Below are 26,492 nucleotides of genomic sequence, written 5' to 3'. Positions count from 1 at the left end.
CCGCTGATGAGTCTCAACAGCTCTTTTACTTTTTCAGAGTACAGATGAGACCCTCCTACTTCTCATACCCCAGATGTCTTGAGTTATCTTTAACCCAGTAGTGCTTGGTCTAGTTGCGTTGCCCTTGTTTCAGAGTGGCAGCGTTCTTTGGATTGTGGCCACGTCTGGATTCTTCATGAGTCATCTGAAGTAGAATTTAGCCCATAATTTGAAACATTTTTTTCAAACTCTGCCAATGTGCAACCGTCTCATTGTAGCAGGTCATCCATATATGCCACAGAATCCTTACATTTCTGATTCACTGATACATTTTATATATAAAGACAGAAAATACAGTTTTTTCAAAGACTATTTTAATAGACTTCATTTTCAAATAAAATACTAAATATGCAAATTGTTTATTTGTAGTATAATTGAAGCCTGCACACTAGGAAGAGTTTCTTGGGATGAGCCCATCTTTTTGGATCCTACTGAACATGGGTAACAGTGAAATGTAATGTAGCCTTTATAAAAAGAAGAAAACACTCTCACAATTTCATCACAGCAGTTCATATAGGCAATATGAAGTATTTTACCTACATATATATACCACACATGCTGCTTAATATGCATGTATGTAATGAATGGAGCACCATATTGCCAGGCTCTCCATGTATTGGTGTTATGAAAACAAAATACTCTAAAAATGTCCACTTTGCAGACAGTTTTGTTCCCTTTAAAATAGCTTTTCATACTTGTTTTCACAGTCTATCAATGTTGCTGCCGCTTAAAGTTAGAATAAAAATGGAAGAATCCCTATCCCTTCCAAGATCCATTTATCTTGACAGACCTAAGGGAACACATTTTTAAGGGCATTGCATCAATCCCCATCAATCAGGCTTTAAGCTATTTTAAATCAGCTTTTAGTAAAATAATATATTTCTCTATGTTTTCTGAAAGTCAGTTATCAATTTTAGTAGCTTGTAACTTTTGGAAAAAAATTAGTACACCACGGAAGAAAAAAGCGATCATGCCTGGAAAAGAGACATTTTAAATTGCCTTTTTTTTCTTCTTTTTTTTTTTTTTCTTTTTTTTTTTTTTTCTTTTCCTAGGGCAGGAAGTCCCAACGGACTATGTGTTGTTTCTCAAGGGAGGGAAAAAAATCTTTGGGGAATGTATATGGGAATGCTTGAGATGTCTCTACGCTATTAGCTTCCTACATGCCCCATCGAGCATGTCTGCCTGTCCAGACCTCCAGCTAAGATTTTTCTCTTATCTCATTTCCCTGTCAGCAAACAAAAGGTGAAAGTAACATCATAAATGAATACTAGCTGAAAGTGAGCTGTGATTTATTGGAAAATATTCAAGCTAAAATTGTGTAATAAAATACTAAAGGTTTAAAAATGCTAACTCTTAAAATAGTAAATACAGGCTTTAAAGTAAATTATATGCAGGCGATGGTTCAGTTAATGCCACTTGTGCACTAAATGAAAGCTGACCAACTTATTCTCCTGTCTGATTACATCTCCTTCAGAGGAAGCTGTTTGTTATACTTTTACAATTTACGCTTTCTAGCAGCAAGACAAAAATCCCCCATTCGTTGGCAATAATCTACTTAAATAGAAACCAAATAGTTCATTAATATAACATGTAACTAAATGCATGAAATGCCTTCATTGTCCGCACAAATATTTATGAAGAACGACTTTCACTCTATGTTCTTGACTGGAAGTATTTTCTACCTAACACTAAAAGGTATTACAGCATGATCTTACTTTCTACTGTATGTTTTGAACTAACAACAAAAGTTACAATCAAACTGATGACCTAGAAAAAGCAAAAGAGTGCGTAGGAAAAGGGAAGAGACTTTGAGAGCTGAAACTATCCCAAAGGCTATCTTAGACTTGAGCTCCCACCATTCCAGACACTGAGCTTGTATTGTACGTGTGATATTCCACTACTGCTTTCCTAACCACCCATGCGTTTTAATGTGGTTTGCCACTTGGAGGGTGGCATAGGTTCTTTATATATATCATACTATATATGATGCATATACTTTTTACGGTGCATTTTTTTAGGAGATGTGAATAAAATTGCAAATGAAAAATACTCTTGAGATCTCAAAATAATGTTGTTAACAGAAACTAAATAGTCAATTTGACAAACCTTTTAATAGCATGAATTCCTATATGACTAATGAAAGAATTTAAAATCAGAATTTAACAACAATATCTTCAGAACTAAAATCCATTATTTGGTGATTAACCGTTCTCATTCAGAGTTAAGCATATTCATTAAGGCAGTAATCTAAGATTCTGAATCACCATTTTTCAGGATCACAACTAAGTGCTATTTCTCTTAGAAATCAGGGAAGGAATTCATAAAGTTCCCATTAGTCTAAAAATAAAGAATAAATAAATAAATAGTGTGAGTCATGAATGGCATTTTGCCGAAGTTCAGTAGCACTGAAGCCAGGAAGACAAGAAGCCAATGATGCTTCTGCCATTCACTGAAATGAATATAAATATTCCTTGTTATGTGCAACAAGCCACCAGCATTCAAAATTAGGATTGCTTATTTATGAACAGTGTAAGAGATACTGCCGATCAATATTTAATTTTTAAAAAGTAGGTTACAGCATTGGGCTATAATTTCACAAATTGAATATTCAAACCTTTTGGAGACAAGTCTACATGTTTTCAGTCATATTTTGTACTTCCATGCTACCATCAGGGAATCAGAACTTTACCAGGCTGCTGTAAAGATGAGATTCTGCCCTAAAAAGCCCACATTTGAATAAACACTTGCTATCCCAGACCTAAAGTAATCCTTTCCCTTTTGTGTATTTTGTCCGTTCCACTGAGCAATAGGCAGCTGAAATAAACTTACTATCAGGTATGTTGGTGGGGTACTTACAACATTTTTCATGAAAGACATTGGCTATGTAGCCTTTTAAACCTTACGCAATTTTTAGCAAATTTTTATCTGTCACAGATTTTTCTTAATATGAAACCGTTTATTTTTTTTCTCTCGACTTACAATATCAAGTGATTTTTTTTGTGAATTCCCCCTTCAACGGGACAGCCTGTTTCAGACAATAGCTCATGATGTGGTGGAGCAAATCATAGTGTGATTTTTTGAGGAAATAAGAAGCAAATTCCTCTTCTCAAAATGTGTTATCAGGGAAGTGAAAAAGAGCTAGGCATTCACAGTTCATTCTCAGCATTGCTTTCTAGGGAAGCAGTCATCTTGCATTCCACTTCCAACCAGAAGGAAGAATGATTCGGAGTTCAAGGATCAAACTAGTTAGGAAGCTGCGGAACACAATTAGTCCCTTTTGCAAGCTATAAAACTGGGTGTCTCCTGTTTCAAAGCTGTGTTCACAGAGCATCTTTCAGCATGAAAAATCATTAGATTTCTTTCAGACTTCACAGATAAAGGAAACTGAAAGCATTTTGCGTAGTTCTTAAACTTTGCAACATACTGGCTTCTAAATATAGTTTACAGAGCTCTTATAAGATTATTTTTTTTCTTCAAGAAGAACCCTCAATGATGATGCTACCAAGACAGAACCAGCCATTTGAGCTGAAGGCCTGCCAATTTTTGAATGCTCAAGACTTTGAGACAGTGCACGTGTCACTTGCTGATTTCAGTTTTGAAGGACTGCATTTCTCTACTAAGAACTCACAAGCTGATTTTCCTGTACATTTGCAAAAAGAAAAAAACAAAGTAATTTAGAACCACAGATTCCCTCTCTTAAGTACTGTGGTTCTTTTTTTAAGACGTGCTGCATCTTTCTCTCCACTGTTTCCATTGCTAATATGCTAGACGGACAGGAGAAACGATGTGTCTGAAAAGCTGCTACATTTTCATCACCAGTCTGAAAAGTCCTCGCTTGCCAGACCAGACCTCTCAGAGAACTTCCCTGAGGCTTCCAAAACACCGGGTGGGGGAAGCAGGACCCCAAAACCACAGGAGTTGACTGTGACTACAGAAAGTACCAAGTTCTGCCTTAAGTAAGGGAAGCTCAAGTGATCACCTCTGCTTAGTTAAAAATCTGAGCATCTTGGTATGTTCTTGTCAAATGCCTCTTATTTATTTTCCTTTGCTGCTCCATTAGCACAGTTAAGAGTCTTTAAAGCAAAAGCTTCTGAGGAATTCCATGCTTGAAAGATAAAACAGGAAGCTACTTGTTATGAGCGGACAAACACAGATATTTGGAAATATGATCAGCACGTATAGGCAGCATATTGCAGAACCAAAATGTAGTGCGTGATGCAGAAAAAAATATATTTTAATCTGTGTAACCCTGATAAAAACTACATTTTTTTGCCTCAATAGCTAGGATTATTCATCTAAAAGCAGGCAGTTTAGTTTGCTGGAACAGAACAAAGAAGAAAAGTCCTTCCATCCACAGCTTCCAAAGTTCCTCGTTGTCTCTAGTGCCCCACTGAGCACTCAGGTGGTGATGGAAAGTCACCTCTTCAGCTGAGTTCCAGTCAGTGCTCCTGAAAGCCCGAAGCCAGGCAGCTGCCAGTTGGTGCCCTTCTATGAAGACCAGAAACTGAAGCCAGATCCTTGCAAAACAAACGAAGCTATTGGCATTAACTATAATAGAAGAGGAGGAAATCTCAGCAAAAATGGCTGAGAACCAAAGCTATGCACTATAGGATGGGTACTTTATGGGAGGAAACTGTCCCTGTCTGTCAAGATCTGATGGGATGGGCCACTGAAGAGGGAGAATTTTAAACGCACTTTCAGGAGACTCCCTCGTATGTAAGACTCTACTCGCAAGATGAGTAGCCACATCTAGCAATGGATAAATAAAGTACAATGTCATTGATACTGCATGCAGCTAGACAGAAAAAATAAGCTCTCTCTCTTAATACCCAGGAGAGTATGCATGTAGGTGAGGGTTAAAAAAAAAGAAATTTAACAAAGAGGACAAAAGAATCCAGAACTGACAATCCTGAATGACAAGGGAAGCAGAGAAAAGAGAGTTCAGACTGGACAACCGGGAAGCTGAATGGTCTTAATGAAGGAAAAGAAGAAGGGGGGCGGGGAAGGAATTGAATCTGTGTGAGCAGAATTTTTAAAATGGATGTGTCAGGGATAGGAATTCATACAGGCAATGAGCTGCAAAAGGGGGCTGGAAGACTGATGTTAAAGCTGGCTGAGCGAAGGGATTTTCTGGGTTGGCTTGAAGATTAAAAAATATTGTGAAGTTGGAAGGAAATTCACTGAGGAAAATGGTGAGTGCGAAGGGCTTGACTGGATGAGACTCTTGGGAAATGTTACTCCCACATGGACAAGAGGGACATGAAAAGGAAAACATGTATTTCCTTGTGATTGCAATTATCACTCTTTTTTCTATTCCAATGGCATCATTACTAGTTAGAAGTGGTGCATATGAAGTCAGCCTTACAGCACATGTCTGATTTACCATTTTACTCCATTATCAACTTCATAGAATCACAGAATCATTTAGGTTGGAAAAGACCCTTGGGATCATCGAGTCCAACCATCAACTCCACTCTACAAAGTTCTCCCTTACACCATATCCCTTAACACCACATCTAAACGAGTCTTAAACACATCCAGGGATGGTGACTCCACCACCTCCCTGGGCAGGAGTACAACCAAATAGTGTACAACCAAAAAGTTTCACCTTTTGGTGAAATCAGTCAAATCAGGTCATCAAATCAGGTTGATTTCATCAGATGAAATCTCAGTTTCACTAAAAATTCAGTGGGAATTTTTCTACTTGCTTAAGAGTGGAGCTAGGTTTTTGTATGCTGTCCTCAGAGCCTTTTTAAAATAATAAAGTTTACCATAACAAAGAAGCTGAACTCAAGACATGGGTAAGTTTTCTCTAGATGAAAGTCAAATAAACTTATGTGTCAGGGAAAAAAAGCAGGGTATTACTAACTATATTTAAACTTTCTTCTGTAGCTGGTAAACTGTAGCTGTCAGAATCCTTGCTTGTACGTGGCAAGATTTCAACAGGGTCAGAATGTTTATATTTGTTGCTGTTCATACTTTCTAAGGGTTCGGTTATTAGTCTTGGGGTTTACCTTCTAGTTATTTGAACTTTGTTTCATCATGTCAGAGTAGTTTTCAGAAAACATTCCCAGTAAGACTCCAGTAGCAGTTACAACCGGGTTTTTCAATTTACTATTACTTTATAGGCAGTCATTATATCTGATGAAAATCTGGCATCAGGATGGAAGGCTGACATAAGTTAAAACACAGGAATAGTTAATACGGTCAAAGTTCAGACCTCACGCAAGGAAGTTCAGTCTTATTTAAGTCAGTTCCTTAGAAGCAGAAAAATACAACATTTTGTCCATTTTTACTCATGCGCTTAAGCTGTCTTTTGCCTACTTTATCCATTTTTTTTAAGTTGTATTAAGAAACTGGAAGTTGACATTCCCTTTGAATAGTTGAATTACCCTGTTTATAGAAAAGCTTTCTGAAAAGAAAAGCAGAACCATGGAAATTGTTTCATTAAGTCTTTACCAGGGAATTTTCTTGAATATTGAACTGTCTGAATGGACAGGGTATTTGTTAACACAATAGGAAAGTATGGCAAGTGTGTTTTCCATTGCTACATATATTTCAGTCTTGATCTACAGCTTTTTTGATGCTTGAATGTTGACTTTTTGCACAGCTGAGATTGTCAGTTGACAGCTGATGCTGTGGAAAAATGAGGCTACTGCTTCTTGACTGACTGGCACGTTCTCCTTAAGGGGCTGGTTTCTATTTCACATCAAAATGGTGGGTCTGAACTACTACCTTGCAGGTGGTTACACCTTGCAGGAGGAGACTGGGGAGAAAATTGTTGTACAGAAGCAGCTGTACAGAACGTAATGCTGTAGTTCCAAGGGAAGGACCTAAAGGAAGTGTATGAAGTGTCTTAGTATTCTCTTTACAAGCTCTTTGGAGAAAGAGAAAATGATTTTTAGGTGCCAGGTATCAAAATTAAACCGCTTGGCTTACTCAAATACCTCGGTGTGAGACTATACATCAGGGCACACGATGAAAGGCAGGCCTCTGGTACACTGACGTCATGGCATATGTAGGGGAGCTGCTGGTGGGGTAAGGGCTATGGCTATTGCCCAGGAAATGTCCTTTCCACTGAGCTGGGTGTCTCCCCATTCCCACACCCTGACAGAATGGAACAAAAGAGGCTTTTTCCTTCCAGGATCATGCACGTCAGGTGCAGGCCTGACCCAAAAAGCAAGCATAGCGATGAAGCTGATATCGTTGAGCCCACGAGGTGAATGACTCTTCATGCTTGCAGCGTGAGAATGAACAGGTCTGCAGAGCTGTTGTTTGAATGGGGCTTAATACCCTGCTCCGTCATTTTTATACTAGACATTTGAAGGACATCCTACTATTTTTAAATGAATACAATTTTTGTTTCTCCAAAGATGAGAACTTTTAGCTTTTCTCCCTGTCAAAAAGTTCTATTAAGTGCAGTGATAATTAAAGATCAAACATTTACATACTGTGTTTTCATGTGGTTTTGGCAAACACTTTATTCAAAAAGCATACTAAAATATTGCTTCTGAAGTAGCTCAAATGATGACAGTTGCGTGACTGATTATGCTGTACCACACCTGAATGCTCCAATTTGCTAGTTTTGACTTTATATTGAATTACTCTGGTCCTCGTGTATGCTTTAGCACAGCTTTTGAAATGCACATAGCTATTTTCAATTTCTTGATAATTACGTTATTAAAAGGCACTACAGAGTCGAAACATTGAATGCCTCTGAAAGAATTTCAGTTGCAACATTGAAGGAGCTGTAATGTATCAAGCAAGGCTTTTTTTTCACCCTTCTGGAAACCTAAATAATAAGACGTCATAGCTAGCTATTCAATAAAATAGTCTGTTAAACTCTCAGCTGTGTTACCACAACATGCTGATTTTAATCCCTGACCAAAATCAATGATAGAAAGTTGATATGTTTTTCCACAGAGGGTAAAGGAACCCTGTATAGTTTCCTTTTTTTTTTTTAAGCGTTATCATGATGCTTGAGACCTGAATACAAATTCAAAACTGACAAGACATTTTTTTCCCTGCAGTATTAAAGGGAGTTTGAGCAAAGTTAGGACACTATTTGCCACTTGGGTTTAACAGGAATCTCTAGAGACAGCTGAACTGGAAAGAATGTTGCTGTCATCTAAGAATTCTGAAGTACTTGCTCGTCTAGAGCAACTCTGTGAAGAATTCTAGATTTCCATCCATACTTTTAGTAACATAGAGGAAAGTTAATGGAGAGAAGGTTGCATATTCTACCAGCCTTCTCTTTTTAGCAGTAAGACCTTGTAATGACCTTAGTAGGCTCCTGGAAGATTATTAGATAAACTGCTAAAGCTTCATATAGGCAGTATAAAGACAGCAGAGAAGTTCCTGTGGCGTCCCTTTTTTTGTCCAGACTAAGCCATAATGTGCTGGAAGTTGGAATGAAAACCAACAGATAGGTCCTTCTCATACAAATTGCAGGATACATTTGCTGAGCTTTGTAAACAACATTTAATTTTAGCGTTAACGTGTTCCACAAACAGATAAAAACGAATAGGATTTTCAGTAATTATTTGGAATGTGGTAAGCATTAAAAAAAAAAAAAAAAGGCATTTAAGGAGTAGTAATGCATTTTCCTAGACAGCTTGAAAACTGACACAGTGAGCGTTTGCAGAACTATTTAGGTGTGGGATTTTTTTTATACAAAACATGGATCTGGATTTTGTAACTTTAAGAATTCTTTAACATTTCCTATAAGCTTAGTTTACTTGGAATAGACTTTAGGTTCACCAAACAGTATTTAATTTATTCTCATTAGAGAATAAATACAATTCTTTTTTCCTCTGACCCGTTTCCTAGAGATATGTCTGTTAAAGGAAATGAAATGATCACAGTATTTCCAGCTGTAAAGCAATTTTTCACTTTTTGTGTGTCTGTGAGGTTATTTGGCTTAATTTGTTCCACTGTGGAATGTGCCATATCTTTAAGGCATTTCTGAGTATTAAATTACTGTGCCATACCTTTTTTTTCCCAGATGCATAGTCCTATGGTATGATCTGATGTACCTATTATTTTTTTCACCTGTAATTTATATTTGGTTAGTCTGAGAAATTAAAAGAATAAAATGGCAGATAAAATTGCCTGTGCTTATTCCTGAAACTTTTTATTCAGTGCCTTAGAAACTCTCCTTTTCCCGAAAGTTATGTTGGTATTTACAGTCCACTGACAAATTATTTTCTCAGTGGCTTAGCAGTTATTACCAGAAAGAGATTTCCTAGGGTGCATTTGGACTACCAACATGTTTTCCATGTGTGACATCCTTGTTTCATAGACTAGTACATACATGAAATATTTTTTTATTCAAGAGCCATCTCCTCCCATCTTCCCTTCTGCAGTCTGTACAGGTATCCTTAAGGCTCCCATCAATATCTTATTGCCAATTAAATGCCAGAACCTTTTCTTCTGTGAAGTACAACTCGCATCTTCTGTTCCGGGAGGAATTTTTTTTACAATAAGGGTGGTGAGATGCTGGAGCAGGTTGCCCAGAGAAGCTGTGGAAGCCCCATCTCTGGAAGTGCTCAAGACCAGGCTGGATGGGTGTTTGAGCAACCTTATCTAGTGGAAGATGTCCTTGCCCATGGCAGGGGGATTGGACTCGATGATCTTCGAAGGTCCCTTCCCATCCAAACTATTCTGTGATTCTATGATTCTGTCAGGATGTGGGGATGGGGAGACACCAAACCGTTTGGAAACGCCATCAGTCCTGATTTGACTTTTGTACCTAAGCTGTTTTAACAAGTGGGAAGCATAATGTTTATCTATCTATTTGTATCATATTTACAGCCTGGTCCGCATTTCCACTTTCTACCTATCGTCCCTTGATTCTGAGGCTTACAAACTTTAGTGCCAAAGTAGTATGCCAGGATGAGGGCCATGCAGCATGGCTAGCTTTTGCAACTTCTTCAGCAATGCTGATAAATCTGCCTCTTCAAGGGGAATTTCTTTTAAGTTTTCCATTCCTCTATTTCTCTCTCTTCCAGGCTGAAGAGACAGACTGGACTTACTTACTTACTCTAGGGAGCTAATTAAGATAGACTGAGTCATCTGATGAAACTCTGGGTTTGCTAAGCTCCAGAGAAGGATCCGAGAGTGGCACCTCTCTGTTGTAGACCCTAATCTAAGGTCTGAGACAATGTCTTCTAAATCAGTTGGCAGCATTTTGCACATCTAGCCCTATAATAATGGTAATGGTGGAGGGAGACAGTCTTACTTTGCCCCCATCCTGGCTTTCAGCCAAAGCTATGTAAAATTCCGTGAAATAACAGATGCATCAGGAGGTTCTTGTATTAAAGCATGTAAAATGTTGTTAAATAAATAGTGGTTTACTAAGCTGCCTTGGTTTACTGTAAGAAGTATTGTAAATCAAATAATATATAATGTGGTATATTTTCAAAACTACAAATAGTATGAAAAGGACAGTATATTACAGTCACCGAAGATACTAGATGTCACATTTTGAAGGTCGTCTGGGCAAAATTCCATTCTAAGCAATACATACGTGATAGCTTGTTTCTTGCGATTAGGGATCAAGCAAATGATATCAGTTATTTCCCTTGGTAGATTATGGGGAGTTGCATGTTACTGAATTCGTTCGTAATTAACAACAAAAAAGCAGCAGTCACAAGATAATTGTCTGTTTAAGAAACACCATTCTGAACCCCAGCCTCTCTGCAAAAGTTTCTAAGATATTCTAAAGGGTACGCTGTTAAGTTTTGTATGTTAAGTGGGTATGCAAACAAAAAGGACTGGAAACTGTCAACTCAAGCAACTCCAGGCTCATTTCCTATATGTGCACTTGAAGAAAGAGGGAAAAAAAGAAGAAAAATAAAGCACTTTTAGGTCAATAATTCATTGAGAAAGTCTCCCAATTTGCTGTTCGGACCAGTCAAGGATGATAAGTTTATGATCATATTAATAGCAAACAAAGCACATAAAAATATATCTTGAATGCTAGTAAGAGACTAGTTCAGTAAAACAAGCCTCTGTTTATCCCATTTTTTACTGATAACATCTTGGAGATGGCATGCTCTCAACTTCAGTTTTGTCTTGTAGATCTGTACGAGAAAATCTCTAGTCATCTTTGCTGATTTTGTACAATTTCATACCTGTATCACCAATTTAGTATTTGTGGAATGATGCAGAAATAGTCTTTACAACATAGTTTTTAAACACATGCAAAAGTGTCAATTCAAATCCTTTCACAGAAATTTACCTACAGGAGATATAACAATAAACTGCACAGTCAGATCATTTGAAGTAGCGTGGAAACTTTATCTTGTAACATGTACTAATCTGAAAGTAAAAAAGTTTTTCTTTTGGGTCCTGCCAGTACTCTTTTGCTTAGCAAGTACGTAGTTGATAGACAGAAACAAGCACTTTTCACAATAAGTGAAAACAGATGCATTACTTAAGAAAGGAATGCAGCTCTTGATTCAGAGTCAGAATCATCTCTTGCGTACTTTAAAATCCAACGCTGTACAATATATTTGTCCTTGTCCATTGTGTGCAGATGTTTTTGGATGATGGCATGTCAGAATATCTTTTTGGATTTGAGATATGAGGTTCTGTACAAGTATGACAATAATTGTAACCTTTGATGGGTAATTACTCATCAAAAATTATAAGCATTCATTCCCATGTATCTTAAAACATCTGATTTTGTTGTGCTTAGGGAAGAAACATGTTTCAAAGTGACAAAAGGGTTTTTAACTTCCAGGATATCATGACAAGGAAAAATGAATCTCGGTTCAGAGTATCCAAAGATACAGAACCTCCATCAGCAAAGTGTCCCTCTCCTAGGCTGCTGGGATGGTGCAGGATGAAGTTCTGGTCTTCGGTTTAAATGTTGACTCCTGGCACAAACTTTTATTTTCTGATCTTTTGATCTGCTGATAAACTACAAATAAATTACCTGTATTCCATATGCTATAATCCATTTGATCATACATTGTTTTCAGCTGTTTATAACAGGAAAGACTAAGAAAATATGACCCATTTCTTTTACACTATTGAACAGAGTCACGTCTCCTGAGTCATAGGATCTAGTTTATGTACTAGTGAATTTAAGTAAATTCAAGTCAGCATTCAGTTATTTCAATGTCTTAAAACCTGAAAAAATGCAGCTTCTTGAGTAGAAATGCTGTGATCCAAAAGGTAAAGCTGCCATTAATTCAGATGGAGATTTGTTTAATTGTGGAACTTACGGGAATTGCCTGTCTTCTGGGAATATCTGAAATCCTGATGGGTTTATATTTAAAAAAAAAATCTAAAGTATAATAGCCAACTTTTGTACGTACATCTAAAATTCCCAGTCTTGTATCTCTGCTGTATACCCGTCTGCTATCCTCTCAAATTAGTTGAAAATCTTCTTATTGAGAGGTTTGTTCTCCCTGCCCACACACACATTAAAAAAAAAAAATCTTACACTTCAATATACAAATTGATCCCAAGGTAGGGAAAGTCAAAGAAGAAAGTTCATTTCAGGTATATTATTGCACCTTTGATCTCGGGTTTTGGCCTTTGCTCTACAGCATCACTTACTGGCTTACTGCTAAACGCTGGATTAGATGGAATAGCAGTCTGTTCTAGATTGTCATCTCAACGTAATCTGCTTTTGAAAAGACATTCCAGTTTTATGTATGGTATGTACAGTACTGGCATAAGGCATTAATACAGTTCAGCCCCCCAAAAAATGTGTTTTCATGAAGCAGCAATTTGTAGCAATTGTAGAACAAAGTCTTCTGCTCCCTATGCAGGAGCTGATCAGAAAAGAAGCTGAACCTACGTAACTCATTTTCTTCCCATTGTGTTTGTCCATTAAGAAGATGAAGCGCACACTTCCCATCTGTTCCATTCATACAGCCTAGTGTTCATTCAGAAACAGAACGTTTCCTTTAGTTGATGGATTAAAGGCAGGAGAGGGGGGAGGAGTGTAAAAATGTTTGGGGATGTGCAATACTTCAGGAACAACGTTTAAAGGTTAATTCACGCTAAAAGCTTGTAATGTATTTTTTTTACACAACTTCAAAACAAAAAAGGTGCTGCCTCTTAAATGAGCAAAAAAAAACTTTTTAAAAACCAAGACCTAAAGCATTTTTTTTGTGCCATTGCCGATAACTTAATGTCAGGTTATTTTTTAAATCCATCTTATATTGCACTTTCAATACGGTATAAAAACTAAGTGAACAATTTATTTTTTTTTTTGCCATATCTTGATTAATCTAGTACTATATTTTCGTAAGTTGAACCTAGGAATGTGTATTAGTGACCTTAAAAAAACAGCAAGTAAACTTTGTAAGCAACTTTAAAGGTTATTGTTTGCTTTTCATGTTCACTTGCAGACCAGGTGTCTCTAGCAAAGCACATCTGAGGAAAAGCTACTTTTGTTGGGAGTCTCTTTGTGAACAAAACAGATGACATAAAGATAAAGAGCAGGTGTTAAAATAGCGAAAAAGGCAAACAGCAGTTATTTTACAGGATGTTTAGCTGTGGCACAGCTAGGAAAAAAATCAGGCTAGTCTAAAGAATCTTATTTGGAAATCTTTGCTCAAATAAAAGAAACATTTCTTTTGTCTTGTAAAACAGAAAATCTGCCTTTTGATCCCCCAAAGAATGGCTTAGATATACTTATCCTACTCCTCTTGTAACTGATTTCCCAGGGACTGACAGGAAAAAGCACAGTTTTTACTAAATAAGGATGCTGGAATTTGCTTACTGGTTTCTGTTTACCTGATGCCACTTATGATACTGTGTTTGCCTATTTAAGTGGCATTTAGCACTGGAGTCTTGTGTGCGATTTGACTATTTATGTTAGGAAATTGCTTAGCAGCTGGGTAGATTAGACTGGTTTACTCTGTGTGTTTTCCATCCTACACTGGACATCTGTTAATGTTGGTCTTAACATCACAATAGTGAGCATTGTAAATTAATACATAGAAAGGTAAGTATGTGAAGGGAAGTATGTTTGCCTGTGAGATTAAAGAAACAAAAGCTACTGAACTGACATTATCTGGATGTCTAAATTGAGCATCCTAAACCCAGAAGGACAGATTTAGAGGCCCACACTGCAGCATTCAGTGTGTGCATTTCGGATTTAACCTTCCAGGTTCGTTCCCAGATGACAACACTCTGCTGTCTGCTTTGAAGTGTGACTTCTGTTTCTTACACACAAATTCATTAGCAGCTTTCTTTGATTATATCATGCTAGTTCTGCAACTTTGTAACTGATGAGAGAAGTGAACCCTAATGCAAAATTACGTTATAGTCACGTAAAGTGGCTACTCATTGTAGAGAATTGTGAATTCTCTCCATTCGCAACAAATATTACTTTCTTTATGAAAAAAAAGTCTTGTGACGTCACTTGCGCACTTATTTGGAGACACTATGTCAACTGCTAAGTTAAGTCAAGTCCTCAAAATATTTATCGCTTAGAAGATAGGCATCTTGGTATGGGACATAAACACTCCTAAGTTTACTATGTAATTAAACTATACTATCATACTTTTTCAGGTACCAGTGAAATAAAGGTTTATTAAATCAAAATCTATTGAACTGCATAGCATTTAGAATCAAATGAGTTTCTATAAAAATGTGGAATAGCGATCAGGTTTATTCTCCAGCGATATTAAGAACCTACGCAGTATACATTGTTTTTCTGTTCTTTCAGGTATAATTTTACAAATATTGCCACTTTGCCAATAAACATGTCATTTTCCCTTAGTTACAATGGAGTTGCATTAAAGGAAGCCGTGTGGCATCTGCAACACCTTTTCCAGAATATTTTTCCCTTGAATATTGTATATGTGAGTGGAAACGTTACAAGATGCAAAGGATATCTGCTAATGAATTTCTTGAAATTCTGTCACTTTACACTAATTTCATTGCAAGTCAGACTTGCCGTCCTTGCTTAGAATTACAGTTCTTTATCAGTGGGGCTTAATATGTTAATTTCTGCATGCAAGTTTTGAAATCATGTTTCAAATAACATTTTTCAGACATGCCTCAGATAAAGGTCCATTCTGTGTTCTTTAAATAGAGATAAAATAGCTCTTGTCAGTTAATTATAAATTAGTAGCTGGTTCTTTCATGTCAGAAATTTCAGACATGCTTGCAGTCTGCCTGCGTATGTAATTGACTTTTTCTCCAAGCAACTAAAATGTAATGACAAACTTAAAAACACAAGCTCTGCACAACATTGCGGTCCTCTGTTCCTTGCTAATCAGTAAAATTATGTTCTCAGATTTTTTGATTGAAAGGTAATTCCGAAATTTAGTTTAGATAATGCACTTTGAGAGTTTAGAAACTGTTGGAAGAAAACAAAATCCGCAATTAAATAGATAAGATACTGTAAACAGGATTTTTTTTTTTTGAGTAGAAATGATATCCTCCTACCTTCATCAGCCACTGAGTGTTGTTTTCCATGATGTTTTCAAGTAGCTGCAGTCTTTGAACTGAATCATCGTAGTCCAGAGGCGCATCCCTTTGGACGGCGTTGGAGACGAAGGCAGCGGAGGACCGGCAGTTGTCGGTCTCGGGCAGGAGGAAGGTGTAGCTGCACGACCCGTGCTGGACCTGGTACTGCTTCTTGCCCATCGCCTCCATGCTCTTGCTAAAGGAGTTGTATCCCGACGCTAGGAAAAAGCTGCAGCCCCAAAAGAAGTAAACACTCAGCTGCATCTTAACTCCTGCGGTAGCCCCGGCCAGCGCGGAGTGCCCGAGTGCGCGGAGCGGGGCGCGGACCTAGCGAACCTGCGCAGGGGCCATGGGCCGTCTGAAGGAGGGAGGGCTGGGCTTTTTTTTTTTTTTTTTTTTTTTTCCACTCTCCCAGTTGCAAACTGGAAGCGTGCCGTCCTCTCCCCGGCCGCCGTGCCCTCAGCTGTCAGATGCGGAAAGCCCAAAAAAAAAAAAAAAAAAAAAAAAAGCGACTCCCCTTGAAGCTGGGGGGGGGGGGACGACCCGGTGCCGCTTGTCCCACAAGCCCTGTCGCTTTCTTCTCCTCGCCCAGGCCAGGATTTGAGGGCCCCGGTACCCGAATCAATCACTTTCCTTCCCTTATATGATAAGTTGATAAGAGCAGGCAGACATGTGGAGCGGAGCTGCTCCTCCCTCCCGGCTTCGCCAGTGCCTTCCTGCGGGGGGGGGGGTGGGTGGTGCGACGGGGACGGGGCGGGGGGGGGACATTCGTAAAGCGGGGCTTGGAGGGAGAGCGCTCGGCCGGGCGCGGAGGGGCGCGGAGCGGCGCGGGGCGGCGCGGAGCCAGAGGAAACCCCAGGGAGGAGCCGGCAGCAACGGGACCCCCGCGAATTCCTGCAGCACGGCTCCAATTAAGAGTTTCCTAGACAGAGCAATCCGTTCCGATAGCCTCCGACTACGCTTGTAAATTAGTTGGGGTGGTAATCATTTTTAAACGCTGTCCAAAAAAAAAAAAAAAAAAAAAAAAAAAAAAATTCCTGGGCTTGTTAGTTCTTCTTAAAGAATTTTATTTAAGCGTTGTATAATTACAGAGAAAGACACTGTCCTAAGCAGACAAAAGCGGGCTTGGGCATGTCCTCGCAAAGAGAACAAGAGAGGGGATTTTAATTAAAAGTTTTCGGTCGAGCACAGACTTTGTATTTTACTGACTCTCTGAGATGAATACTCACTTTTAGGCATGTCTTTCCAGAGTTAAGCGTTTTCAAGCCTTGCCCCCCCTCCCCTTTTTTTTTAAGGCTTTTTTGTGTGTATTAAATGGCTACCTTTGGAAGTGCTATCATTAAATCACAAGCCAGCTGGGACTGGGAGAAGGAGTAAGTACCCAGAGGCAGTGGCAGTAAGGCATGCCTCAGGAAGTGGCATGGCTGAATAGCAGTTACCCTGTCAGCTTTCGCTAGCCCAATTCCGTGCCCTTGGAAGTGGGAAATACCTATAAAAGGTGAGGGAAAAACCTGATAAAGTAAATCTGTGAAATGTATATGTAAGAGTAACAAGGAGCTTCCCCCAACTTCCCACTCCCATCTTCTCTGCAGTGATCAGTGATCTTGAAAAAGCGGAAAATTACTAACCAACTCACCAAACCCTGGGAACGAGTTGATTCCACTGAATTTGTGGAAAAGTTTACTTCTCTGTTTTAGAAAACGTCTTCTCAAAACCCGCACGATGGGATACTGAATCCTGAAGACAAACTGCCTGAGAGTTTTGTTAGGTCTCGATCTGGCAGCTATAGATTTTTCTTAATTAAAATAAACAAAGGGAATGCCATGCCAGTCAAATTAACATGAATTACAAACCAAAGTTTCCCTTATATGAGGAAAATCCCAACGTGCCTCTAGATGTCTTAGGACAGACTTTTTTACACAACTTGCTGTAGTTCATATAGTGTATTAACGTGGCTTTTACTTTTTAAATCACAGAAGTTGTATTTAGGGGTTGTCAAAAATAATTGTAGCGGCTAAAATGCATGCCTTATGTTGCTGGAAGCTGTTGGGATTTCTTTACATAATGCATAGTTACCTCTGGAAAGGAAAATCTCTAAAATTCAATTCTAGAGACTTCCAGAAAGGTTCAAATTATACTTGGACTGTGAACAGTGGAACCAATTTGTCAGATTTTCTTCCTGTGGTGTTCATCTGCCATTGTTCATCCTTCAGTCCTTGAGCACATATTCCTTGAAGAATATGTTTGCAACTTGGGATACAGTCAAGATTATTTTCTACAAAATGTACATATTTGTACATATAAATTATGCATTCTCCATCCCTTCAGCTTTGTATTGCAATAGCAAGGCAAATTAATGTGACAGCTACCTGCATTGTTAGCAAAGTTTCAAAAGCTTTCTCCACAGTGATTGCTGCTTTTCAATATATTGAAGTCTTTGAAAGAACGGTTAATTCCATGTGAATACCAGTCTTTTGCAAGGTAGTTGAGAAACCGACTGTTGTGCAATGAGGACAGCACGTAGGTAGGATTTGATTTATACACTAGCCCCTGTGAAGCATTTCTAGGTATCTAACCAGACATTCAAATTCAATGTTTTCCTTTTTTTTTTTTTTTGGAATATTTTTTATTAATTTTCTAAATTAAATGCGAATTTCTTGTCGTGACTTGCACTTGTCCTTAAATTGGTCCGCTCCCTCCTTTCTTTTCCTCTCACAGCTAGCCCAAAGAATATAGGGCCCTCAATAGAGTAGTGCTGACAATGGGAATGCTCCGGCCCTGAAAGCATCTCTTTCCTAAATGATGAGGAACTGAAAGATAGTCTTAATTTTTCTGATTGTATTTTCATGCTGTTTTTTAATCCCTTAGTTAGACATTTTAATAGAAAAGCTGAGACTGGCCAGCGTAATCTTTTTGAAGTTTTGTTTTTAATTATTAGACATCTATTCAAGGGTCTCTCTATATATAAAAGACAAGATTTAGTGGATGCAGAGAATTCATTAGACAGGATTTCCACGAAAGGCTTGATTAAATCGACCATTTATGAAGCTTGCCGTCCATATGCCACACCGGTGAGTCAGATCACCGACAGAATCTGGCAGCCCGGTTTTGCTGGGTTTTTTGAGGAGAGAGTGGAGTGTCTCTAAAGGTTTGAACTGGAGTCTGTTTTCTGTTCGGAAAGGCCGAAGCGTGACCCCGGGAGGCCCTTGAGCCGTAATGGGGCCAGGAACAAAACTGAACTTGGAGGCTGCCTACCAAGGCTTGCTGTACCTTGGACCTCCACTAGGGAGAACTGTGGTTGTATGAATACTGGAAAGAGAAACTAATTAACCTTCGACTGGGGTTTGGGTTTTTTGTGGGTTTTTCTTTTGGGGATTTTTTTTATTTTATTTTTGAATGAATGAATGAATGGGCAGTCGCTATGGCGGCTGTCAGCAGTTCGGGCAAAAGGTATGGAAAGTGCAGGTATTGTTCTGAGGAATGACGACGAGTTGCTAACGGAAGACCCTTACGGCACAGCAGGCCCCACCAGTTAGCCACTCTGCTGCATGTCATGTCTAGCTCTTGCAGTGACACCCTGAGCTTCACCAGGGTAATGTTTTCCCCAACGTTTCCTTGATACTTCCAGGCTGTAGGGGCAATACAGCCCCCAACACCCACACAATCGAGGGAATTTTGCTGTTTCCCCATCTGGGTCCAACAGACTCATACTGCTTTAATGAAGCGCTCTTTCCCACTGCCCAAGAAAGTTAGTGAGCGTTCACCTTGCCAACAAAATAAATATACATCCCTTTAACCCTTCACTACAGGGTAGTGCCGTATTTGGTGCATCTTTTGGAGCATTTGATTGTGATCCTTCACCCTTTCTATCCCTTGGGGAGCAGCTTTCCCAGCTGTGGAGGAGGAAGTGGTCTTCTCTGCCTCCCCAGGGAGTCAAAGCCAGTCAGAGTTCAGGGGGAAAGAAAGTAGTAACAGCTAAATTTAGAAAACTGGTGTGAAAAGTAAGGCAAGTTAAATACATTTTTGTCCTTGAAAACTGAGGAGGAGGAGGAAGGAAGATGCCTGAATACAGCCTTTTTACTGAGCCTCAGAGGCATAATAACAAGTCTGCTTGCAGGGCAGGGCTTATTCCAGAAAAGCTGAATGACGGAGAAGATCTGTCTCCCGTCAGTTATGAGAAGGAACATCTCATTGTTAGACATGTTGAAGTAGGAAGGAATGTAAATAATTTGGCACGGAATCTTATATATGCCAGTATGAAATGGAGCAAAAAGTTGTAATTCAGACCAGTTGCTTCCTCTCTGTTTTTTTCATGTTCGTTGTTCTCTTCATCTTTTATTTCTGCTGTCGATACGCAGTGGTACATTTATTCTGCAAACTGAAATATAGCCTGTGAATTCCTGCTTGCTTTATAGCTGAGTGTATATATTATTTGACATGAAATAGCAAATAGTGGCTTGGTATATTTAAAGTACAAATTAGATCTTTCCCTTTTTAGAAAGAAGATACTCACTCTACAGAACTCCACTCTACAGAACTCACCTTATAAGAGCTGAAATGTATATTTTGTCAAAACTAAACATTTAGAACGTTTTGCCAGATGTGTTGCAGGCAATTTCCTTTCCTGGGAAACAGTAAATTCCCTTATTCAGCCAATCCTGTTTTTATTCCATACAGCATATGACTAAGCTGCTTTGAGAGAGATGCCTGAATACCACTAACATTATCTTTCCAATTATTATTTTACTTACAGCTGCACAGCTTCTGTTTGACAGCCAAATACAGAGATCTTGTGAGATCTCTGATGGAAAAGGAAGCATAAAAGTTTTCGAAGTATTGTACAAAAATGTTGACTTGGCTTTAGTCTGCTATCTGCAGACGTTGCCACCTAAAACTTTCAAGATGTTGATTTAGTAGATAAGCAAGTTCTCATTTCAGCAGTTTTCTTGTTTTATACAAGGGAAAAATCTGTAATGAAATATGTTCAAAATAAGGGCAGAACAACGTAAACAAGTAGGTTTTGGCGCTGCATTCTTATGGGGATATTTGATCTACATATAAAAATGAAAATGCTGTAGTGTGAGAATATGTAACTTCAAAATCAAATCCAAGATGAAAAATTATCTGAAACTTGGAATAAATAATGAAGCATTTTATATATTCCTGGTATTTACATTCCTCGCATTTTGACACTCAATGTCCAGTCCCCACCTTTGGTTCCTGGTACTTTAATATTAGTTTAGGGTAGTGCCATTTGTTGGCTTCAAAATATTTTCTTTCACTGGGAGTATTTTAGCATGTTTCTCAGGAACAAACGTCAGCAAGGACAAGACTCATGAACTCGTAACTTAAGAAACAGGGAACAGGATCTTGGACCCTACTAGATTTTTGATCTGCTGAAAATTTTAATCTGTTTTGAGATTTTACACTCTCTTTGAAAGAGAGGAGTGCCAGATTATTATGTTTTCTGATAAGACAAAATAAATTGTTTTCATCAAGAGCCATAGTTCAGTTCTTTAGCACCTCTAAAATTACTGGTAATATCTTACCAGTCATTCCTCCCTCCCGTACCATTTGCCTGTTTTCCTTTTAATTCGGTCTGAACTTCTCCATTGGACTCTCATGACTTCTTTAGCAAAATCTCAGAATTCCCCTCACTTTCTCAGCTGCTGCTTATTTCTAATCACTCATAACATCTGGTGTAACATCTTGTGAATTCATCTTTGTGTTCCGTCTCTGACATTCCCTCCCCTCTCCTCTGAGCGCCCGTCTGTTCAAGGGAGGGCATTTACCCAGTAATTCTCATATTGTACTTTTGCTGAAGGGACAAGAGGTCAATAATCTGATCCGCTTAAAATTTCATTTACCACTCTGTCTTGGTGACTCAGTCTGTGTGTTCCCATCTTGCTTTGTAACGTTCAATCCAGCATTCCAGTACACGGTATTTTTCCTGGATGTCACGCCATTAGTGGAAGCATAATGCCACCAAAACCAGACTTTTTACCTTCCCTTGGAAATTCTTGCATGCTAGCCCCTTTTTCTCTTTCACAGTTGATACTGCCACTGTTCCTCAATGCATTTAAATCTATAATCTGCAAGTTATGTTTACATCTCTTTGTTTCTTTGGCATTTTATTTTCTCCTTTTTTTGATGCTATGCTCATCCTTATCATCAACATATTGAATTTATAACATATTCTCTCTGGCTCCTCTGTTAACATTTGCAATGTGACTTGCTTATGAAGCTTATTTTAGTAGTTCTACCTCTCTTAGTAAATTACATTCATCTTTATTTTCCTAAGAACTGTTAGACAACTGTCAGAGCTTCACACAAACAGACTATCTACTTAATTGCTTCTAATTGGGTTTCATTTTTGGAAGCTCTAAATTCAGTACCTCTCCTACCAAGTATGTCAGCTTCATTTCTTACTTTGCAGGCACTGACTGTATTGGCTTTCTTGAACTGTCTTGGTTATACTTGGGATGTCTTTTCTCAGTTAATCTATCATTATATTTTCCACTTACAGACTTATTTTGATATCCCACTTTTGTTATATAACATCTGCTCAAGGATTTTTGACTGAGATTATATTAACATTAAAATGAATTATATACTTACATATATACGTGCTTCTATAGAATCATAGAATCATAAAATAGTTTGGGTTGGAAGGGACCTTTAAAGGTCATCTAGTCCAACACCCCTGCAATGGGCAGGGACATCTTCAACTAGATCAGGTTGCTCAGAGCCTTGTCCAACCTGACCTGGAATGTTTCCAGGGATGGGGCATCTGCCACCTCTCCGGGCAACCTGTGCCAGTGTTTCCATATGTGTATATGTTTAGTATGTTGTAGATGCCACCATACCTACAATATAATTGGTTGTGTTAATTTAGATTGGGACTCTGTGGTAGCACATCTTGAGCAAAAACAATAACATGAATTAATGTGGGTTTTTTAATTCCTGTCATTATCACTTCTCCGTTCCAAACCTTCTTAAATGCAAAATGCTTCTTAGTTTTTACTGTTTCATTACTTTTATAGTGATGCACTTCATCAGTCCAAATTTTAAGGGACATCTAAAGCAGAATACACACATATCTATAAAACTGTCATCTATGTAAATAATGTGTGCAATTATCTAAGAAGATTCTTACAATGTATTAATGAAGTTCCTATTGTAGAACAGATGGCAGTTTCTTTCGCTGTGAGCATTTTTTAATAATGAATGTTATTTTAAATCTTTGAAAGATGAATCATCCGCATACAGAGGTAGGAAGTGAGTCCCAGGATTATGAAGAATAGTTGCTGTACGTCCTTCCTCCTTAACATTTTTATATTGTTTGGCTGTAGTGCCCAAAGTCTGTGCTCATTCTCTTCAGAGATACGTGATGACAGCAAACTTCTTTAGCTGGTATCAAGTGTAATTACATCTTAAACTCAAATAGTATGAGTTCAAAATTAACATGGAAATTACAGCTAATGTTAAGGATCTTGCACTTGGACTGCTGCATATCTTTGACAGTCTTAAGTGCTGTGCCCTGGCTGTCTCCTGTACTGGGCAAAACATAATAACAGCCCTTGTTTAAACAGGTTGCCATCAGTTTGAAACTGAATGAAACAGCTTGCATGTTTAGGTGTAGCAACTACCTTTAGTAAGGCCTTTAAAACCTGTTTTTAAAAATTGTTTCCATAGCACATGCATTATTTCCTTTTCGTTATTGAATTACATGTGAAAAAACTAACAGAGGTTCTTACTCAGTGCTCATATACTGTTTATATGCTCTTTGAAAAATGTCTTTTTAATTACAATTTTGTGCATTTGGATAATTTAAACCTAAAATCTTTATGTGAGGTTTTGACTTCTCTTGTGTAGACACGCTCTCATGTGTGACTGTTGTATTACGTTGATGTGAAAAGGCAGCAGGCTGTGAAAGAATCCAGAAGGCTTTTGGAAAATGAGAAATCTGCCTTGCTGACATCTTAAAGAAAAATGCATATGCCATTTGTTTAAAGGAATGTATTTTTAAAATGTCTAAGCAGTTGACAGTAATCTAGCCTTACAAATGACCTCAGTCCCTGTGATTTAAACCCTTCCTCTTGTAAGCAGTCATCCAGGTTAGCGGAAGGTTCTCTCATCTGGTAATAGCACACTTACTTGATAATAACAGCATGTCATACTTCCGAAGAGCACGTTCAAGTTAAGAATCTGAATTCAAAGATAAACTGATGTCAAAGAGAGAATGAAAAGGAAGTGAGAAACTGTGTAAGAGGAATAAACAAAGCTTTCAGAGAGAGAGAGGACATTTATGGCAACAGTAAGGTACCTAGTTCCTGACATCTGTTTCCCTCAAGAAAAAAATACAGTGCATATGCTAACCTTTTTATGGGGAGTGCAAGAAAAATATTTGCAGCACATTTTCATATATTCATATTTGTTGAACTGTATTACGGGTGTGTAATTTGAAGAGGACAGAGCAACTGCAAACTATTTTTGCACTGCATAAAGATAACTCTCTGCTTTTTTCAATACTAATAAACATGCAGTAACAGTTCTCAAACACAGTACCCACCCTCTTTGCTGATTCTGCCACAAAAACTGGTGTTCTTTTTATCGTTGGTCTTACTGCTGTACAGGCAAAGGAAGGAACTAAAGTATTTTTTTTCCCTGGTTAGTGAGGCATCAGAACCCGTGATGGGACAGGAGAAAGATTACCTGCATACTGACACGAGGACTAGGGATCCTTTGAGCTTGGACTCCGTGCCTCCATACAACCATCTAGCGAAACTCCTATTGCTGTGTAAATATTAACATTAAGTACCTCACTGGCTGCGTAACAGACTGTTCTTTATCTCTCCAAATAAATCATTTGCTGGAGAGATAATCCTCCATCTCCAGTGGAATGTGTATGGAAGATCAAATCTCTTCCGAGTACCCTATCATTAAAATGGTGTATTTTCTTCCCAACGCAAACCAATTAGATAGTCCTCTTACTGGTCTTTCACTTTATCTAAATCTGAATTATTACTTGAGTCATTTCAATACACAAAGAAAGTTCAAATCTTTGAAAATCTTTACTTTGTCCCACTAGAAATACAGGTATAGGAAATTTGGAGACTGTCATTGGTGATGTCCATGTTGTTTGAACCTGAACGCCCATTCAGGCTAGCCACAGCCAAACTGACTTGTATTTACAAATCCTATCAAACAGATCAATCTTAGCTTACTATCTTCTGTTTAAACTTCAGTATAGAAGGTCTTGCTTGTAGTTGTGTGTTCTCACTTGATTTTTAAGTCAAATCTGTGATGAAATTCTATTTTAAATAACTGATAAAGCTTCACCTTTAGTATTAAATGATATATTATCAGTTGTTACTGCTTCGACTGTTGCCTGTGGGATGTTAGTAATAGCAGTGTCCAGTGAACAGCATTTTATCTTGAACATAAATAGCTTTGGATCTAATTTGTCAAATTAATGATCAGCTGATGTTATTTTACTAATTTCTGCCTTCCTTTGCCTGTTTGCCCACTCAAGTATAATTTTTAAGAACAAAAATGCATGCATTAAAGTTAAAATATTTACTAGATGATGCCATGACACTTAGATGAATATCTCCTAACTCAGCCAGCTTAGACTATTTTCCTCATCTATTAATGAAGATTGTATCCTTGCATAGGGTGTCAAGGTGGCTTTCTTTGATAAAGTACAAAGATCAGGTCCCCCAGGCCTTCCTTATAGAGTTAGAGATTTCTCTCTGTTGATCAGAAGCGGATTCTTGAGTAACAAGCCTAGATGAAAGCGCCTGAAGTTAGGTGAAATGATCGCCATGAAGTTCACTAAACAATACAAATGCTGGCTTCATTCTTACTATAAAAACCTCATTGCTGTAAGCTGCACGGGAAGGCCAGGAGTCTTGTCCAAACCACTCTTCTGCAGAAGGTGATGAGAACTGAGGATAAAACCACCTGATTTCTTGTCTTTTGCGCAAAGTTCTCGTTTGACGTACTGAAAGAAGTGAAGGTTATTCCAGATTTCAGATGTGTTTCACTGTCTTTAAGTGCTTAAAGTGCTGTTGTTAGTATATTCAGTATTTTTTCATTTTATTGCAATTTTTTGACTATTATATACAAACTTTTTTGTTTTGACTCTCATCTCTTTCAGTAATGGATTCGCTTGGACTATGACTTAATTAAAAAACATTCCACCAAAAAATTGCCTCTAGATAGATTATTCACCCTGGAAAGATAATTCTTTTTATGCTGTAGGCACATTTTTCAAGGTTAAGAGCACTATACCTTTGGGAAATATCACTGCATGTTCTGGAACCCCATTGCAGCCCATGGCGAGGATGGGTGGGCTAGCAATGGACTGAGTTTTCAGCCAGCTGTGAAGTATTCCAGGCAGGAGTACAGCAGGCAGGGAAATGGTTAGGAGTCCTGGCCTAAAGTTTGTTTTAATTTCATACCAAATATAAAGAAATATTTTCTGAGGCTAAGATCTATGAGGCTGTAGAAAAGCCCCTCATGAGCAGCGGTGGAATCCCTGTTGCATGAGTAATTTAATATAGATGGGCAAAACACTGAAATATGTAAAGGAAAATCCTGTACTGGCAGCAGTAAGAATTAAGTGACCTACTAAGCTTTTTCGTCTCTTAATTTCTTTCATTAAACCTCATCACTTTGCTGAAAAAAAGAAAAATGTTTATGTTGGACCTCCATGTGAAAAGTGCTTATAGAAAAAATGTCCCTCTTCAGCTGATAAAAACATAATTAATATATTTTAAATAATTCTTGCATTTTCTCACAGCCATGAAATTAAAACTGTCAGCCACATAGTATTAATGCCGTCAAACTGCTAAACACAATTATTTCAATAAAATGCATCAGTGGCTTTAATATTGGAAATTATTATGTTTTTAGATTTCACTGCAATAGTGGAACAACTTCATTTCATATTATTAATTCTACAAGCGACATGCAAAAGGATATAGTTAGTCCTATTACTAAAAGCA

At 38.1% G+C, this 26,492-nt stretch overlaps 2 protein-coding genes across 5 annotated transcripts in view; one reads left to right on the top strand and one right to left on the bottom strand.

Moving 5' to 3' along the window:
• Positions 1-16,198, bottom strand: part of ANGPT2 (angiopoietin 2) — a 47,322-nt gene extending 31,124 nt beyond the window's left edge. For 2 of the 4 annotated variants that reach the window (XM_074581647.1, XM_074581650.1), the window contains exon 1: positions 15,460-16,125. In XM_074581647.1, coding sequence (XP_074437748.1) covers positions 15,460-15,744 — 285 coding nt within the window. In that variant the 5' untranslated portion in view covers positions 15,745-16,125. Of the gene's footprint in view, positions 1-15,459 lie in introns of all 4 variants that reach the window. The other 2 variants (XM_074581648.1, XM_074581649.1) reach the window with 2 other exon arrangements.
• MCPH1 (microcephalin 1) overlaps positions 1-26,492 on the top strand; it is a 135,789-nt gene that overhangs the window by 83,788 nt on the left and 25,509 nt on the right. The gene's annotated exons all lie outside the window — the stretch shown is intronic.

The sequence above is a fragment of the Larus michahellis genome, chromosome 3, assembly GCF_964199755.1.
Source record: "Larus michahellis chromosome 3, bLarMic1.1, whole genome shotgun sequence".
Taxonomy (NCBI): domain Eukaryota; kingdom Metazoa; phylum Chordata; class Aves; order Charadriiformes; family Laridae; genus Larus; species Larus michahellis.
Note: the sequence above shows the minus strand (reverse complement) of the source record. Positions and strands in the feature narration are given on the sequence as shown.